Below are 17,600 nucleotides of genomic sequence, written 5' to 3'. Positions count from 1 at the left end.
CTTCCAGTCAGGTGCATATTTGAGCATATCCATAATAAAATCACTTGTGAATTGAGGTCGCATGGTTTCACCGCCAGTACACCTCACACCCACAAAATCATAAACTACGGGCCCCATATTTTTCTTGCTCCAGACATCTTCCCAAAATGATAAGCACTCACCATCACCAAACCCATACAGGGTGGCTTCGTTGCTCGAAGATAAGTTTCGATAAAATCTTCTGCGGTTTAATTCAAAACACGCATTGTCTTTCCGGAAATTTTTCCTCGAGGAATGGATAGATATCTGTTTCTTTTTGATTCTAATTAGATCATTCAATAGAGTCTCAATTCTGGTTAGCTCCCCCTTCTTAGACTTCTTATATCCGTAGCGGCAGAGAACATCCATTGCCTTTTGCTTTTCTGCCTGAGGCAAGGTTTGTTTGGAGAAGGAACGAACTGTGTCAATTTCATCTGCTAATTTAGAGATTTTTCTTTCCGTGTTTTCCAACCATGTGCTCTGTGGTCTGGCTCTCGTAGTTAAGGCCAAATAAGCACACTGTGCAGCATATAGAATATCGGTAATTTGATTAATATCTTGGGGCGGATCATCTTTTGTAATATGATAAATTGCAGAATTTAATCCAGCCAGGATATCAGTTTTTACCATCCTTCGTTGCACCTTTGGAGTTGGCTTTCGAGAGTCTCTCTGAATAGACTGAACTTTCCCAATTTGGAATTTGAGTTCCTCTAGGCAATTTCTGAAACTGGAAATTTCTACGTCCACATCATCTTGCACTCTGGAAGAGTCGCATCTCCCTTGCACATTGTTATTCCGTCTAGCCATGCTCTTTAGTTGGCATAAACTGGAGCACTTTGCCGAGTACTTCTCATTGAACTTCTCCAGGACAAGGTTCCAACCACCTCTTGGCATCCTTCCAAGTCTTTGCTTCGCGGCAAGGGCAATCTGAGACACCCATTCGCCTTCAGAGACACCATTGACATTTCCGATGATCGCAGAAAGAGAATGCAAGTTAGTTTTGGCAGCATCACCAACAAGATCTTCTTTAACACCATTAGCTCTTGTGGCATTGTGAGGTCCCATAGGCGACGGTCCTGTCTTTTTTAAGTTCTTTTTATTTGCAGGAAGGCCCGTAGGTTTCGTTTTCCTTAACTGCTTGGAAACGTACATGCACACACCACAACAACTAAAATAATCTCAAAATTATACAAATAATTATTTGCAACCAGGGCGACATTGGATTGGCATCACCTTAGCGAAAGAAATGATTGCCAAAAATAGAATCAAGAGCAACTGGACACCTCTTGGCCAAAAAGATACAAACTCTCAGGCATTAAGCATACGTAATCGTAGATTTTCGAAGAAAGATTCACTTTAATCTCCAAATGGGTAATTCAGTTCAAACAAAGTAACAGATTCGATCATGGAATAGCGAGCAAAGGAAAAGACTCATAAACGAAGTGATCGAAACTGGAAATATTTCCGAATTCAATTACATAAAGTCAAATCTTAAAGACAAAATTGAAATCATCCACGAGGACTTTACAAGGATCCTCCCCCGCGCTGTGTGTTTTGAGATATTTTCATATCTTGACCCACGAACCCTCTGCAACTGTGCCCAAGTAAGAAGTGTAATATCAACAGGTCTCCTGGTATTGGAATTACCTGAGCTGCTCGGACCAGATTTGGATGCCCAAGTGTATTGCACTGGACTGGTATCTCAACTTTTCACCAACAAAGTATGAGACCAATCTGTGGAAGCACTTGTATCTCGAAAATATTCTCGCCCTCAGAAATATGCACAAAAAAGTTATGATTTGTGGCATAAATACGGTTTAGTATATCGAACAGAGTCAAGTCGAAAATCGCGAGGAGAATCCACTGGAAAATAGTCCAGAGCTGACAGTCACCCGAGAAATCGAAAAGTTCCACTGGAGACCGAGTGCTCCGTGGAAGGCCACAGATAAGAACCCGACACAGACACACCGATTCAACTACTTCGACAACGACGAATCGACATTCCAGACATCAGCCAAGTCACGTCGTGGACAAAGACATAACTTAAAGATTACTAACTAATTTGGGACTTAATTATGTCAATAAAACAGTCACATTGAATAATGTTTTGACATATAAAGGCAATTTAATAGACATTTCAGTTTTTATTGAAAATATTTTATTTTTGAATGTCTTTTCTCAATTTGAGGGTTTTGCTTGACCCAGTCGTCGATAGAGCGAAGTGAAATGTTGTAATCCTGCATTCGAGTGGTTTCTATTTGATTAACTGAATTATAGAAGAAATGATAACTGATATAGACCAATAAACTTTTCGTTTCTTTAGTCAAATGAGAGTATCTGCAGTGACTTCCGAATCTGCATTGTCCGGCCTGGAACTTAAGGCAAGGTCGCTTGTTGGTGTCATTGGCTAGGACTCCGAATGGGTCTGTATTTGATTACCAAGTTACCTGTGTATAGTTCATAATATTCCTGTCTTAGTCTCTTATGAGTAACCCCGTTTACATGTCTCAGGCGGTTTGAGAGCACATCTTTGAAACTTTTACCACAGTAAAGGCAATGGTAGGACTTTCCCATCACACCATATACTTACAAATAATTAATTAACAAGTTGTATTAATGACTTGATTAACTAAAACACTTAATCCAATTAGTACTCAATCTAAAGTTAGATATCACAAAAATTTGATCGTCGTCAATGTCTTATCCGGCAAATGTTATTTCCAATTCAGACTGTTTTAATGTACAAAAACATCCAAAACAACTCAAAGCACAAGATTAAGTCACAGGAACCTTTGCAGAACGAACCATTCGGTCCAAACAAGACACAGTTTCATTACAAACAATTTGAAACAATTTTACAATAAACACAAATCAAGAACGTGTGCCACAAACAAAGTGTTTTTGTGTAGAGAGGAAGGAAATCATATTGAGGCCACTCATGGACAATTTAGACTTGTCAATTCCAATGAACGCACTCACCACACTCGGCCAAAACTCGTCCAAAGGAACAGCCGAGGCCAAAAAATAAAACTAGTCAATTAGACAACAAATAAAAAACCAGATTGTGCAATCGTGGACCAACACACTTGTCTCCCAAAACATGGAAGATCTCTTTCAGCAGTCCAACCGCCGAGTTATAATAAACAGCAAAACGCTTATAAACCACGACGTATGTCAGAACATCAAAGAACAAGTCTACCAAACATACACACGTGATTACCCACGAAGCCTCCTCCCTGATGACCAGACACGCCAAAAATGGCCTCCACAACCTTCAGATGTTCCTCGTCAAAACAAGAAGAACATCAAAATGAGTGGGAGAACACTGAAAATCAATTTGGAAACAAACCCAAGCCAATTCTGTTATTTCGGTGTCAGCTGTGGTTTGAGGACACAAAACAAACCTGTCGAATCCGCAACAACAGCCAAGGCAAATCTGAACATGAACTGACACCGTCGAACATCTCCCCTGTCCACATACTTGAGAGTAAGAGTTGGGAATGTTCTATAAATAACTCAATTTTTGTTCTAGAAATAACTTTTGCATGAATTCCCTGCTGGCTGTGTCCACAACAATCGTCACGAGGTCATAATATGCCACATTCCACTCCCTCTCGTCCCCAGACATCAACACGCTCTGCAATTAGTAGAAATGAGTTAGCACATGCAGGAGTGACTCGACCAACACTTCTGGGGGGACGAGAGACAAGGCAAGTCTGAGGAGAATCCCTTTGTAGACTGACTGATGGCAAAGATTATTAGTTAACTCCTCTACTGCCTCGGAGTAGTCGAATCTCGACTTTTGATCAACTCGAGCCAATATAGACTGGGCCACACTCCTCAATCTAACATTGACATATCCACGTGCTACTGAGGGAATGTATCATGCAGAGGAATTGGGCTAACATCCCCGCGGAGATGTATATATAACACCAGTCGAACACTGTACAAATCACCAGCAATCGAGTCAACAGTCTGCTGGAAGAATAACAAACTGACTCACACAGAAAACGTGTCATTGCCCAGATTATAGTCACAATACACCACAGCCTCACCCAGATACTCAATCCAGTCGTCAAGTTCCAACCTTCGGTCCATTAATATAACTTACAGTGAATCCAATGAGTGTTGTTTACATTTATCCCGACAAATGGACCCCCCGATAAACTCGACCTGAGTGGAATGACTACACTCCCTACAATTTGGTCAGTCTTGTAGTCCAGGGACTGAATATCCATTAATAGCATCAAAATGTGTTCAAACACTGAAACACTCCCCCCGTTGGATCTTGAAGAGTGTTCTTTGAGTAATCTACATTAACAGAACCCACAAACCCCAAAAGCCGCGACACAAAGTGATCCATCGACCCCCTCAGTGTCAATTCCAAGTAACAAAGGACTCGGTGATCAATAAATCGACTGATAGCCCGGAGAGTGTCTGTCCCCTCAAACTAAACTCTCAACCAAATAAATCCCACAATCTGGTCAATCAATGCGGAACAACTCCCTACATTAGACACAAGGGAACGCACCAAATCTTCACCATTATGCTCAGACCGCTTCATTAGCTGACTAGAAAACTCAAAAATCACAAAACCATTGCATTTCCACCAAACTGTCCACATCAACTATAAATCCGTGAACTTTGGCAGTCTCAGTCAACGCTACAAAGAAATCAACGCCCAGAAACAAGTCCAAGCTCTCCAAGACGTATCCTCCGAATGAGAGGACGAGTCGGAGGACTGTCTCCATGTCCTCACAACCAATATCACGGAGAATAACCCACACCTACAATCCAAAAAAACAAACTCAACATCCTTAAGGACAAATCTCAGCCACTTTTGTGACTCAGTTCCGCCCTCAAATTCCTTCCTCAGTCTCGACAAGGCCACGTATATCAATTGGAAAGCACTGTGTGTCCTTTCCACGTACTACAAGTCAAAATAAATAGCAAAATACAAATATTTTCTCATATTTAAGGATTAGACGAGAAAAGGAGACGTATGTCGGTTGGGGACACGTTTCCAGGTGAAGGACGACTGCTCTCCCAAGCAAAAAGTTGTTTTCCTTATACTGAGAAGGAGTCGACGCCTTTTCTTCCGAAAAAGACAAAAACTCTTCGAATTTGTGAATAAATTGTGAATCGAGGACAAGTCGAAGAGTATTCTTGCACAAACGAAACTCATTTTCAATCTCATTTACTAGAAGAGTAAAATGTAGGCAACACAAACAGTCATCGGGCGGACATTGCTCGAATAGAGTACGACCATACAACTTTACAAAGTCTAATCCGAAAAAAGCCGAAATATCATGTTTTAGAGCACAGTTTGGCTCGATGAAAGTTCCTCCTCGAATTGTTTTCAACACAACGAGGACAGAACGGAAGAAAAAGTGAAGCAATGTGCCCGAGGAACTGAGGGAATAATCGAAGACAATTCTGAAATATATTGAGAACGAGGGGACATTTGAGTGAGGAGACGGTCTCGGACAGTCTTGATTATTTGTGAGCACACATCACTCCCAAGATTCGACAGTCTTGGCAGCAATGCTTCCAGAAGACATGAAAATGGAATAATCTGAAGGGTTAAAGTTTAAATCAACATCGGAGTTTATACAGAAACCAAAAAATAGGCCAAATTTAGGACAATTCGTCCGAATTAGGTTTTTCACCAGGAATTCTATAATATAAAGAAAATACAACCAGATATTGTGGTTTGTTCTGGTGTGGTGAACGACCCCAATCTGTCCTCATTCGCCTTCAGTTGTTTCCCTAATTCGTAGAGGGATTCTCTTCTACTCCACGCAGTCAAAATTGAGGATTTAAAAATGTGGAATCGACACACAGAGAGATCAGTCATCCTTCGCACTAAACATGTTGATCGAGATTAATATATTATTTAGAATATACAATTAAGACATTAAAAGTATAAACATAATTAAGCCATGGGAAAAAATATTGTTTCTTATCCCCTCCCAGTTGGTAAGTCATAACTATAAACAACAAAATAAAATATATTTTTTGTATATTTTAATAAGATTTGTATATTTAATAAAAATAAAATATCACGTTAATAATACAGCGTGTATTCCATTTGCTTTGCTGTGGGTTTGAATAAATGGGAGCAAGTAAATACGTACAAGAAGTCTGGAGGAAGAAGCAGTCTGATGTAATGAAGTATCTTCTCCGCGTTCGTTGTTGGAGTTATCGTCAAATGCCTGCGGTCCAACGAGTCAGCAGACCTAGTCGTCCTGAACGGGCCCATCGGCTGGGTTACAAAGCAAAGCAGGGATTTGTCATCTATCGGGTCAGAGTCAGAAGAGGCTCTCGCAAGCGCCCAGTAAAGAAAGGAATCACATACGGAAAACCCGTCACTCACGGAGTCCGGGAGAGGAAAACCAAGCAAAGTCTTCAGGCCATTGCCGAAGGTCGTGCTGGGAGGAGGTGTAATGCTCTGAGAGTGCTCAATTCCTATTGGGTGTGCGAGGACGGGACTTATCGGATATTCGAGGTCATAATGGTGGACCCTGCCCATAAAGTCATTCGGGATGATCCGGCCATTAATTGGATTTGTAACCCCAATAAGAAACACCGTGAACTCCATGGACTCACCAGTGCTTCTAAAAAGTCCCGCGGTATTGGGAAAGGACATTCTTTCCATCAGACTATTGGGGGTTCACAACATGCTGCGTGGAGAAGAAGGAACACTGTTCGGTTTGCTCGTGTTCGATAATTTTAATTGGCTAATTCATTTCTTGATACTTTAATTTCTTTTTATTTGTCGTTTTCTTGTATTTTTTAGTTAGTCTGGCAGTAGTCTGTATTGTGGTCACTACCGTATTCTACCTAGTCCTCCATTATTTAAAATTATTATTGACACTGTAGCAACATTTTCAAGGTTATAATCCCACACGTGTAACAAGCAAGGCGATCTTCTGACCCATCCTAGTCCAGCCCCCTGGGTAGTTTTCGCTTTGTAATTTCTTATCGAGATCTTTTCCCAAAACTCAGGAGGGGAGATCTCGTTTCCACGATATTTTTCGCCATACTCCATGAAGTATTCGTTATTAGCGGGAATGGCTGGGCTCAGTTTCAAGATGTGACCGAATAGTTTCCAGCGACCTGCCACAACTTCTGTAGACAGCGGTGTAGCGTCCCACTTGAACTATTTTAAGCAACTGACGCATAATCTCTCTACGTTTCTCTTCTCTGGAATTCTGGAACTCGTTGGGAGAATCGGGCATTTGATTTCCAGAAGACGTCGAAAGCCTCGGGAGAAACAATGGCTGTTCCAAAGAATCCCCATTGCAATCCTGAGAGGCAACGTCTTCTAGATATTTAGTAGTTTTAAACATAATTAGTTAACAAGTTTTAATTCCATAAAATGAATTCTTAGTAGCCCTAAAAAATATGATGAATTAACTCATATTTTTTTTGATGCGGCCAATGAAAAAAATTAATTTTTCACAATTCGAAAACCAAAATATTCATTAAAAACACGGCATTCTTTATTAATTTTTCTTTGAATGTTTTGATCAACTCATCACGAATAAATGTCATTCGACAACAAAACTTTAAAAACAAAAAGTAACCAAAAAACGTTTTACTTACCCAACAAGTTAAAAAGACATTTCGTCTTTGAATCAGTTTCTAATAATTAAATTACAACTAAGAAAATCATTAAGATTAATTGTGGAATAGTTACGTCTATGCTATTCTGACAATTACAGTGAGATTAAAAATGCTGTTGATTTTACAGAATGACTTTTCATCCACATAACACACAAACAATGAATACTTGTTCTCTGCGTTTAGAAAATGAGTAACAATCAGAAATTCTTTAACAAATTTTTTTAGTCAGAAATTATTTTTTAGGTGAGAACGAAACGAGTAGCTAAATATGCAACTGTCACTATATACACTTTCGGGAATGTTATATTTACAATTGTCTTTGACGTATAAATAACCAAAATAAAAAAGTGGTAAAAGAGTGAGTTTTCTTACAAAATTCCTCTCTCCAGTTTGACTAGTCCAATTTTTTTATTATTAAGGTCAATTTCACAAAACTTTTAATCCAAATGGGAATTCTAGACTAATCAAACATTTGACATTAAAATTATGATCGATGGAGTAAACTGACGTCAATCCACGTGGCAAAGATGCTATTCCATATTCACCGCTTTATTATCGCTTGTTTCTCCGATATTGCCTTCCAACTTGACCAGAGGCTTAAAAATGATAGTCTTAATAAAAAAGTTTGTGTCCCGATTGAAGACGCAGAATACGTTTGAAAACAATATTTTTAGAAATACAATTTTTCTCTTTTTTTACAAACTAATCTCAAAATAATTATCGGGTTAACTTATTTAAATTAAGTACATGAAATTGGCTATAAGAACTTTATTATGACGCAAGTATTTATGTCCATCTTGCATGATTTGACAAAATAGGCACAACTTGGTCATAATTAATGTTTAATTTGACCTTTGGAAATAGTTGACCACATTTTTTACCAAAGTGAATGCACTCAGTGTGTTAAAAAATAAGTTGAGATTTTTAATAAAACATACAATTTCCTCACTTTGATGGGAATTATTTGACTATCTGTTTGATGGAATGTTTTGGCTGGACTTGTTTTAATTGATTATTCATTAATTTATAAAAGTAGTTTAAATATTTAAGAAATCACATTTAATAAATGTGTCAAGTGGATGCGAATTCTGAGGACAACATCCTGATCATCGTACTTGGAGCATCTGTAAGAACTAAAAACATTTCATTCTCTCAATTAGGGAGATTTGGCCTCAAAAAAAGTGTATCCTTCCCTCTGGTAGGTCACCTCAATTCAGCCTAAGGACGCTCTACAAAAAATCAATGCTCCCTAAGAACACAAACCTCATAGGATATGCCCGTTCTGCTTTAACCAGAGATATCCTCATTGACAGAATTAGACCAAACTTCCTGGTTTATCACACTTTTTGATTGTAGTTAAAAGACGAGGAACTGGACTTGTTCGCCCAGTTTTCGAGGATAACCCACTATGTGCAGGGAGACTACACCAGTCCTGCAAACTTTATTAATTTAAATCAAAAACTCACGGAAATTGATTCGTGTGCCAACCGTCTTTATTATATCGCATTGCCACCTAATTTATATAGCTCCACGGCCTCCCTGATAAAGAGACACTGCTCTACTGAAAGGTCACGTGAGAGGAGTCTACTTTTAGGGGGTGGCTCAGAATAATATTTGAAAAACCATTCGGAAGGGATTTGTCTTCGAGTAACGAATTGTCTGCCCATCTCACCAGCTTATTCGACGAGTCTGCAATATACAGAATTGACCATTTTCTGGGGAAGGAAGCATTACGTAACATCCTCACTCTGAGGTGGTCTCCCCCCTCATTCCAAGGTTCGCCAACAAAGTGTTCGAAACCCTTTGGAACAGGAACAATATCAAAAACGTGTTGATTACGATGAAGGAAAACTTCGGAACGCAGGGTCGGGCAGGATACTTTGATAATTATGGAATAATACGGTTTTTATAACTCTGAAAATAGCAGGGATGTTGTCCAAAATCACTTGCTTCAAATCGTATCTCTCGTGGGGATGGAATCTCCCAAATCAATGCACTTTGAGGACATTCGAGAGGAAAAGGTTGGACTGTTTGGTCATTTCAGGTCAAACTACTCAAATGTGTGGGGGAGGCTGATATCGAAAGGACCGTCGTGGGACAGTACGTGGGGTACCTGGCCGAGGAGGGTGTCCCTGCTGGTTCGCGGACTCCCACAATGGTGACGACAGTCCTCGAAATCGACAATGCCCGATGGAAAGGAGTGCCCTTCATTATTCGTGCTGGAAAGGGTTGTTGTGGAAAACTATTGGCAGCACTGAATGAGCGGAAATGTGAAGTGAGGATTCAATTCCAGGAAAGCGGACAGTTCGGGATGGGCAAACACAACGAGTTGGTGATATGTGTGAACCCCACGGAGGCCATTTACCTGAGGATTGTGGTCAAACGGCCGGGAATCGAGGGACAGTACGTGGAGACGGATTTGAATATTACATATAGTGACCGTTTTGAGGTGACTATTTGAGTGATGTGTAGGACTATGGAATACTGGGGCCCTACGAGTTTCTAATTGTGGAGGCAATTCAGGGAATTCAGACCAGTTTTGTCCGTTCTGACGAGTTGAATGAGGCTTGGAGGATATTTAACCCCCTCCTCACAGCACTGGAAGAAGGGGAGGTGGAGCCTGTGCCCTACGAGATGGGGAGTCGAGGACCACCGGAGAGTGATGAGTTAATGGTGGATGCAGGATTTATTTACAGTGGGGAATACAAGTGGCCACTTTCTTAATTAATATAAATAATATTAATAACTAATTTAATAATAAGAATTAAATAGGATAATAGACCTAGTTGAATTAATGAGTGAGTAATGGATATTTGGAAGGTGAGTTGGTGGTGGTGAACCCAAGGTGAGAATCCCGTCGACTACTCACAGTTGGTTCGACACGAAGCCTTCGTCGTCGTTGTGTGACATGAACAAGTGCAGGTGCACGGGGGTAAGACTGCCTCCTTAACCACAGAACACGGCCGACAGTCGTTTTCGGTGTGGGATCTGTCGTGTGGTTGTCCACGAAAAGTGTCTTCAATCTGGACATGTTGGATTGACTTGTCATTTGCAGAGCCTGACTCACATGTGCAAGGAAACCTACGTCTCCAGCAGCGAGGATGTTGGATATTCCCCTCTCACTCTCTAGTGGGAACAGTCCTCCTCCCTCCCCGGGGAACGCCACCAGTTCGAAATAAGACTCATGTCCAAAGGCAAGTGTCACGTCTGCAAAAAGGCCTTCTCCAAGTCATTCAGTGGCCGGAAGGTTGGTGGTAGTCCCCACTCTGCAGGCCTACGTTGTCCAGTGTTTGTGGTGCAAAGTGGAAATGCACTACTCCTCCTGTTTTAGGGAGGAAATGAGCAGAGAAATGTGCACAATGCCCTCCTACGTAGTCCCTCATACGTGGATTAAGAAAGTACTGTTCGGACATGTATTAGAAGGTTTCCCACTCCCCCGGGATGAGGAGAATGCCTGTGAGTGGGGCGGGGAGCTGCCTCTTCTCGATATATCCGGGACCCTCCACTCGCTCCCCCGTCGTGCTGTTCATCAATAAGAAGAGTGGGGGAGGCAGGTGGGAGAATATCTACCAACAGGCACTCTGGCTACTCAATCCTCGACAAATTTTCGACTTGTCTGTTTCCGGGCCCAAAATGGGGTTTGTGGGACTTGCAGACTGATAGACTCCAACTGTACCGAAATGTGCAGAACACGATTTTTATGATTGCTGGGGGAGACGGGACAGTGGGGTGGATTCTGGCCACGGCTAATGAACTGGGGATGAGCATTCGAGTGGGGATTATCCCCCTCGGCACGGGAAATGACTTGGCCAGAACCTTCAACTGGGGACCTGTAGAGAGAGTGGTTGAGTGGTAGGGACACACCACCGAACATTTGCGGGACATTTTGGCCGACATGGCTTGTTCGCCTGCGGGGAAGTTGGACAGGTGGTCGATCAGGGTCAAACACAACGACGACTCGGTTGAGGACGGGGTGATGAACAATTACTTCAGCATTGGGGCGGATGCGGGCATTTCCCTCGAATTCCACGAGTCGCGGAGTACTTTTATTGGCTAAAACAGACGCAAACCCCGAGAAGTTTAACAGTCGGTTTTGGAACAAGATGTACTACGCGGGGGTGAGTGTTGTGTGAGGAGACAGGTCGGGGGGAAGGACATCATCGTCCAGACCTGCAAGAATCTGTCGGACTACTGCGGACTCATTGTACTGTCTCCTGTCATGTCTCAGTGCGACGACGTGGACTTGACTTCTAAACTCATCGAAAAGAAAATATCGACATTGCTGTTTCTGAATATATACTCGTTGACTGATTGGTTTACTTGAGGTATGCCGGGGGGAGGAATCCGTGGGGGAAGACGTACAGTTCCAAGTTCGTCCCACAGTCCTACTCGGATGGACTGCTGGAGGTGATTGGGTTCACTTACGGGTCGATGGTATTGTTGCACGTGATGGCAGTTGTCCACCCAACTGGGGGGGACTGGTTGTCGACTGAAGCAATGCAGGAAGGCGGATGTGACAATATTGAGGCAAGTGCCAATGCAGATCGACGGGGAACCGCGTCTCCTGTCCCCGGGGATTATTTCTATTCGACTGTTGGACAGGGTGGATGTCCTCATTAGAACGACCTGTCATTCAATGTACATTTTATGTGTTATATTGACCTCGACATCTCCCATCTTCCATGTCTTTGGACAATGGAGGGTTTTCTGTGCCACTCTTCTGGATATCCGAGTCCGCTAATCTCCCGGAAATAGGCGATTTGGAGTCATTGAAGGCGATTGGTTGGGGTTTTGTGTCACTTTAGGCACATTTTGTGGCCAAATGGACTTAAAACGGGATTGTATTTTGTCGGTGATCAGAGAGACTGTCAACAAGCTAGTGACTGTGAAAGGGATGTCTGGAGCCGATTCCTGGCGTTTTCTAAAAGGTTTTGGCTTTGTTTGAATTCAGTCGATCCCGATGGAAAGATTGTATTGAGTAGTACAGAAAATGAATCCGAGTTCTTAGGGAACTGGCTTGTGGATTGGACTTTGTTTACGATTTGAATAATTATTTTATTTATAAAAATGAAATCTAAAAAATTAGTAGTTTAATTTTATTTGAATAAAGTCTACATTGTGTAAAGTGTTTTTGTGGTGGCAATTTCTTTATGACGGAATCCTTGTCGTATCGCGTCAAAGTGTACAAGATATGTGCTGACTCTTCCGAGAATACGTGGACTGACGACGGAGTAGGCAACCTTTCTGACCTTGACCTGAGGAATTCGATAATCCACGTGCGATCAGAGAACGACAGTAAATCTGCCTTGTGTGTTTTAGAATCGGAAATCCTGAACCTCCCCGTTTCCGAAGAACTGCATTTCGAAAGAAAGGAAGTACTCCACCAAATAACCTGTATAGAGCACACTCGTGTTGTGGGAGGACACAGAAGGAGACCACGCTATCAGTTTCCTCGAAGAAACCGAGTGCGACCAGTTCATGGACATAATTGAGATTGTATTCGACAATCCGCATATCCTAGATTAGGGAGGAGCAAAAGAACACGGAGAAGGACTCCCAGCCCAAGGAGGAGACCTTTGTCCTCAATGAGTGTGAAAATGTGGAAGACGCCGAAGAAGGAGTCCGCTATTTCATTGCGGGGGGAACTTCCGTGGATCTCCCTGTTTTTGTCCGCTCTCTGATCGAGTTGTTCTTCAAATGTGGGGAGGGCGATATTTGTGGGAGACAAGTGGCTTCTCTCGTTAAGATTCTCGTCCAAAGTGACCGAAAGGACCATTTCAAGTCGATGCTTTCAGTCGAACTGATTGACCAAGTCATTTTCATTCTGAGTGGAGAGGATCCCGACGACGGACTCAGATTCAGGCCAATCGAGGAAATAAAGGACCTCATTTTGGCCGAGAACTTGGAGATTGTCTTCAAAACCCTCTTCATCAGAGACATTTCCTACAATCCGCTGACTGTCCTCGAAAGGGAGACCACCTGCAAGGGAATCAACAGCTTTCTGTCGGACTTGGTGAACGAGACCATAAGACTATTCCACGTTGGCATTAATGAGTATAATTAGAATGGGAATTTTCTATCCTGTTTGTTGTCGAGTATTGGGAATGACCCTTCGAGGACTGACCTGCTCGCATTCGTCCTCCAACTAGTTAAATTGACGGAGTTTATCCCCGCTTGGCATGCCTACTGCCAGACCCTCGTGGATGCTGGTCTCATCAGAACACTCCATGCTGTGCTGGTAGTGGGGTGTCCTCAGTGTAGGAGTCCACTCAGTCTAATCGGACGGCCGTCTCTATCCTCCTTCATTTGATTGACAAGTCCCCGACAGTAGTCCGGGAGTGTCTGCGGGATGAGGTGTGTGGGTGTGTGATGTGTAGAGTGAGTTGGTGGTGGTCCTCGTCCATATTATTGTCAACGATCCCGACCCTGGTTGTGTTGGCAGTGTCATTTGTAGAACTAAAGACGGCCTATGAGATTCTGACGGCCATCAGACAGATCCTCGATTCGGAGAGTGTGATGGACGATCCCAAGAACTTGTGTCGGCAGCCATTCGCGGATGTGCATTTCCGAGTGTGTCTGCCTCGACTGGTGGAACCCCTGTTTGTGGTGACTGAGGACAACAAAGTGCTTTCTGGTGATGTGGGGATTGCATTGCAGAGGACAGGAGGACTGCCGATTATCTGACCCTCCTCCTCGACCACCTGACCCTGCAAGTGCCCAACTACGCCAACCAACTGCACTCCCTCAACATCGACCGAGGACTCCTCGTGCGGGCAGTGGCACTGTTCAAGTCCCGTTATAAACTGCTAGTGCTGAGTAGAGGTGTGGTGTGATGTGTAGGCAGTGTGAGGTACGTGAAGGAGGTGGTGTTGTACCGTCCGTCCTACACACAGTTCGTCATTTCCCACCGACTCCTCGATTCCTTCGTCGGGTTGTTGAAATGGGGGAGATATAACATGGTCAATTCGGCAGTCCTCGAGTTCTTTGAGAATGCCTGCGATGTTGGGTTGTTTGTGCAGTGTAGACGGTGGAGTTGGCGAATTATATAATCGGGGAATACTACGACTCCCACCTCAGTCACATCGAGTATGTCAACACGTTCACCAAAATAAAGAAGCGGACGGAGGGGGTGACCAAGAACAAGTTGGTGGTGGTTATCAGGGAGTAGTCTGAGTTATGACGAGAGTGGTGACTCACAGTATTTGACGGAGTTGAAGGATGAGGACGCCTGGTTTGACAGTGACGATGGGGTCACTCCCTTCGACAACCCTGTAGTGGATTCCCTCGAATTCGAGAGGGCGTCGGATGCGATAGTTCGGATGCGGAAAGAGAATAGTGGGTGGTTGTATTCACAGAGTAGTGGAAGAGGAGGAGGAACTGGTTATTCAGAGTAAGATTACTCAACCCGTTTTGGTTATGCCTCCCACCATATTCGTGGCTGACGGAGCTCTCAAGCGAAGTTTGGTTGATTATGAGTCGGACTCGGATGATGACGAAATGACCAACACTATTCTCAACTCTGTCCAATCTCCCTCCAAACGATCTTGTATTGACTGACTGTGACTATCTGCAATATTCTTGTTTTTATTTTGTACTCTTATTATATTCTGGGAATTGGCCTAGTTGATTCTGGTCTGCTTTTCTCCAAAAGAGAGGGTTGCCCACTTTAACTAGTATAATGGACAAACATTATATGTGTTTCCTAGCCCTCCTTCAAATCAGAAATATTTTTATAGAAATCCAAAGCAAAGCGCCTTCACTTTAACCAGAATAGTGCACCATTTAAGCCAGATGTAATAGAAAACTCAATTACAGCAAAACATATGAAATGTATTTACATGCACGTATAGATTTGAAAGTCTGAAATCACTTCGTACATATGTCAAATAGTTATATAAGCCTATACGCGATTCAGCCTACTAAAAATGTAAATAAGACTGTCTTTAATAGGACGGGACTATGTGCGTAAACTTATTTGTAAGTGCCAAGCCGTAGAGACTTTCCCGGAAAATCGGAATTAATTGTCAAATAAAATTTTTCTTATTAGAACCGATTTTATGCTTTTAATATTTATATAAAATAAACGTATATATTGCCAATAATGGTTTTCAGTGTGTATTCGTTTGGTTCCGCCCAAGAGTGCCCTTCTCCATACGAACCTGATTGGACCTCAGATGTATATTCCATTAACATTCCAAACAGAGCGAGTATCCCAATCCATCCCCCAACGAGGGCTACTTGAGGGACTATCCTCCCCCCATGACCATTCCTGACAAAATCCTAGTCACAGGTGATTATTGCGATTCTCACTACAGAGGTGATGACTGACTCATTCGTCGAAGAATCAGTTCAAGATCAATCTTTTCCCCAACTAAACACAAATCAGCCAAAATTGCCTAAAGCTGATAACAACGTTAAAAAACAGACCGATCCGAGGACGGATCTTCTCAAGAGAGAAGTTGAGGACATTCGGACAGAATTGGTAAGGACACAGACAACCGTCCGATATCTCTTGGCTGCTTTTGCTCTCAATATTTTTTGGAATATCTCTAAAAGATTATTTAGTAAATAAATTCACGTTTAACATTCACACACTCCCTTTGATGTTCTGTTTTATTTTATTGTTAGTAAATATAATATTATTTGAAATATTTTAAATTTAAGTTAATTATAAATTGTAATAACGAGCGTGTTTGATTTATTTGGTGATGTGCGACACGGACTACGATTTGACAAAACGAGTTTCCAACAGACTTACAAACTTTGGACGAATCAAAGATGAACGAAATCGAGTATAAACATTACAACCAATTCGTAGAAAGTACAAGATTTGGTACAAAACCACATCGAGTCGTTTAATCACTTTGTGTCCGAAGGTCTTCTGCGATCAATCCGAGTTTAAATTTAATATAATACTCAACTTAGAGCATAAACATCCACGGGGCCACAGTCAACGGAAAACGAGTGGAATTGGCAATCAACGTTGACTAATTTGACATATTCCAGAATGCCCGAATCAACATGCCAGGAAGTGACCTCAAAGTCATCAACGACCGAATACTCCCTTCCGAAGTACTTTCAGTCCGATGATTAGTGTCGGCAAACGAGGACTAATTACGGCGGCAAAGTCAACATTGAATTGATCTGCAAAGTCGACGGGAAAGTCACCAATTTTATAGATCGACAGTTGGCCACGACCTTCCCAATAATGCTCCACGTTTTTCACATTTTGACTATTTCAGTCCTCGTTGTGCCACTTGCAGGGTCTGTCGCCCAGGCAGCTCATTTCGGCGGGGGAAGAGGCGGAGGTTTTCATATTTTGTACAAAATCAGAGTTTTGGAGGATATTTTATAATCAACGGAATTGAGCGGTGTGTTCGAATGCTGACTGTCCCTCGCCGAAACTATGTTTTGTGGAAATACTATTTTCAGGCCATGGCTCTCAAACGGAGGAACTGGAAACAACGTGGAGACCACTACACCGAGTTCGGGGTCACCATGCGGTGTGTGGGACTCAACGAAATGCCAGCAGTTGCCCTTTCCTGACATTCCCAGCACATGACGTTGCACTATTTGAAGAACTGTTGCACGACACTGTCGATTATGTGTGGAAGAAAGCTGTATTTGATTCCCTTTATGATAGTCGTGAAGGTATGGGTGTGTGCTGTTTGTAGGCGTTGGACGACTTGGGGGATGCTCAGTTGTTCAGACTGATAATGAGGGGGGTGGAGGACAGTTCTTTCGTGGCGAATTGTGCCACAATCATGATGAGGAGACTACACGTGGATAAATTATACACGAAGGCACAGATCAGGGACTATTTGGGAGGACTTTTTCGTGATCAGGGAAGTTTTCCTGATTGGTATTCGAACGAGGAAATAACGGAGAGAATATTGAGGGAGTCCGTGTGTGTTCATCTCCGAACGGACACTGAGAAGGTGAACTGTCTCGTG

At 42.5% G+C, this 17,600-nt stretch overlaps 1 protein-coding gene across 1 annotated transcript; it reads left to right on the top strand.

The window, feature by feature from the left end:
- The first annotated feature begins 6,109 nt into the window (after window positions 1–6,109).
- On the top strand, window positions 6,110–6,793 carry LOC115227762 (60S ribosomal protein L15-like). Its single transcript, XM_036498734.1, has one exon. It carries the CDS (start codon window positions 6,134–6,136, stop codon window positions 6,746–6,748), a length of 615 nt encoding a protein of 204 aa, XP_036354627.1. The 5' UTR covers window positions 6,110–6,133; the 3' UTR covers window positions 6,749–6,793.
- The last annotated feature ends 10,807 nt before the right edge of the window (window positions 6,794–17,600 follow it).

This window comes from Octopus sinensis, unplaced genomic scaffold (genome assembly GCF_006345805.1).
Source record: "Octopus sinensis unplaced genomic scaffold, ASM634580v1 Contig07101, whole genome shotgun sequence".
Lineage (NCBI taxonomy): Eukaryota > Metazoa > Mollusca > Cephalopoda > Octopoda > Octopodidae > Octopus > Octopus sinensis.
This window is presented reverse-complemented; position numbering and strand designations above follow the sequence as displayed.

Coding starts and splice junctions, on each gene's coding strand:
- LOC115227762 (XM_036498734.1), top strand. CDS start 6,134: ATGGGAGCAAGTAAATACGTACAAGAAGTCTGGAGGAAGAAGCAGTCT.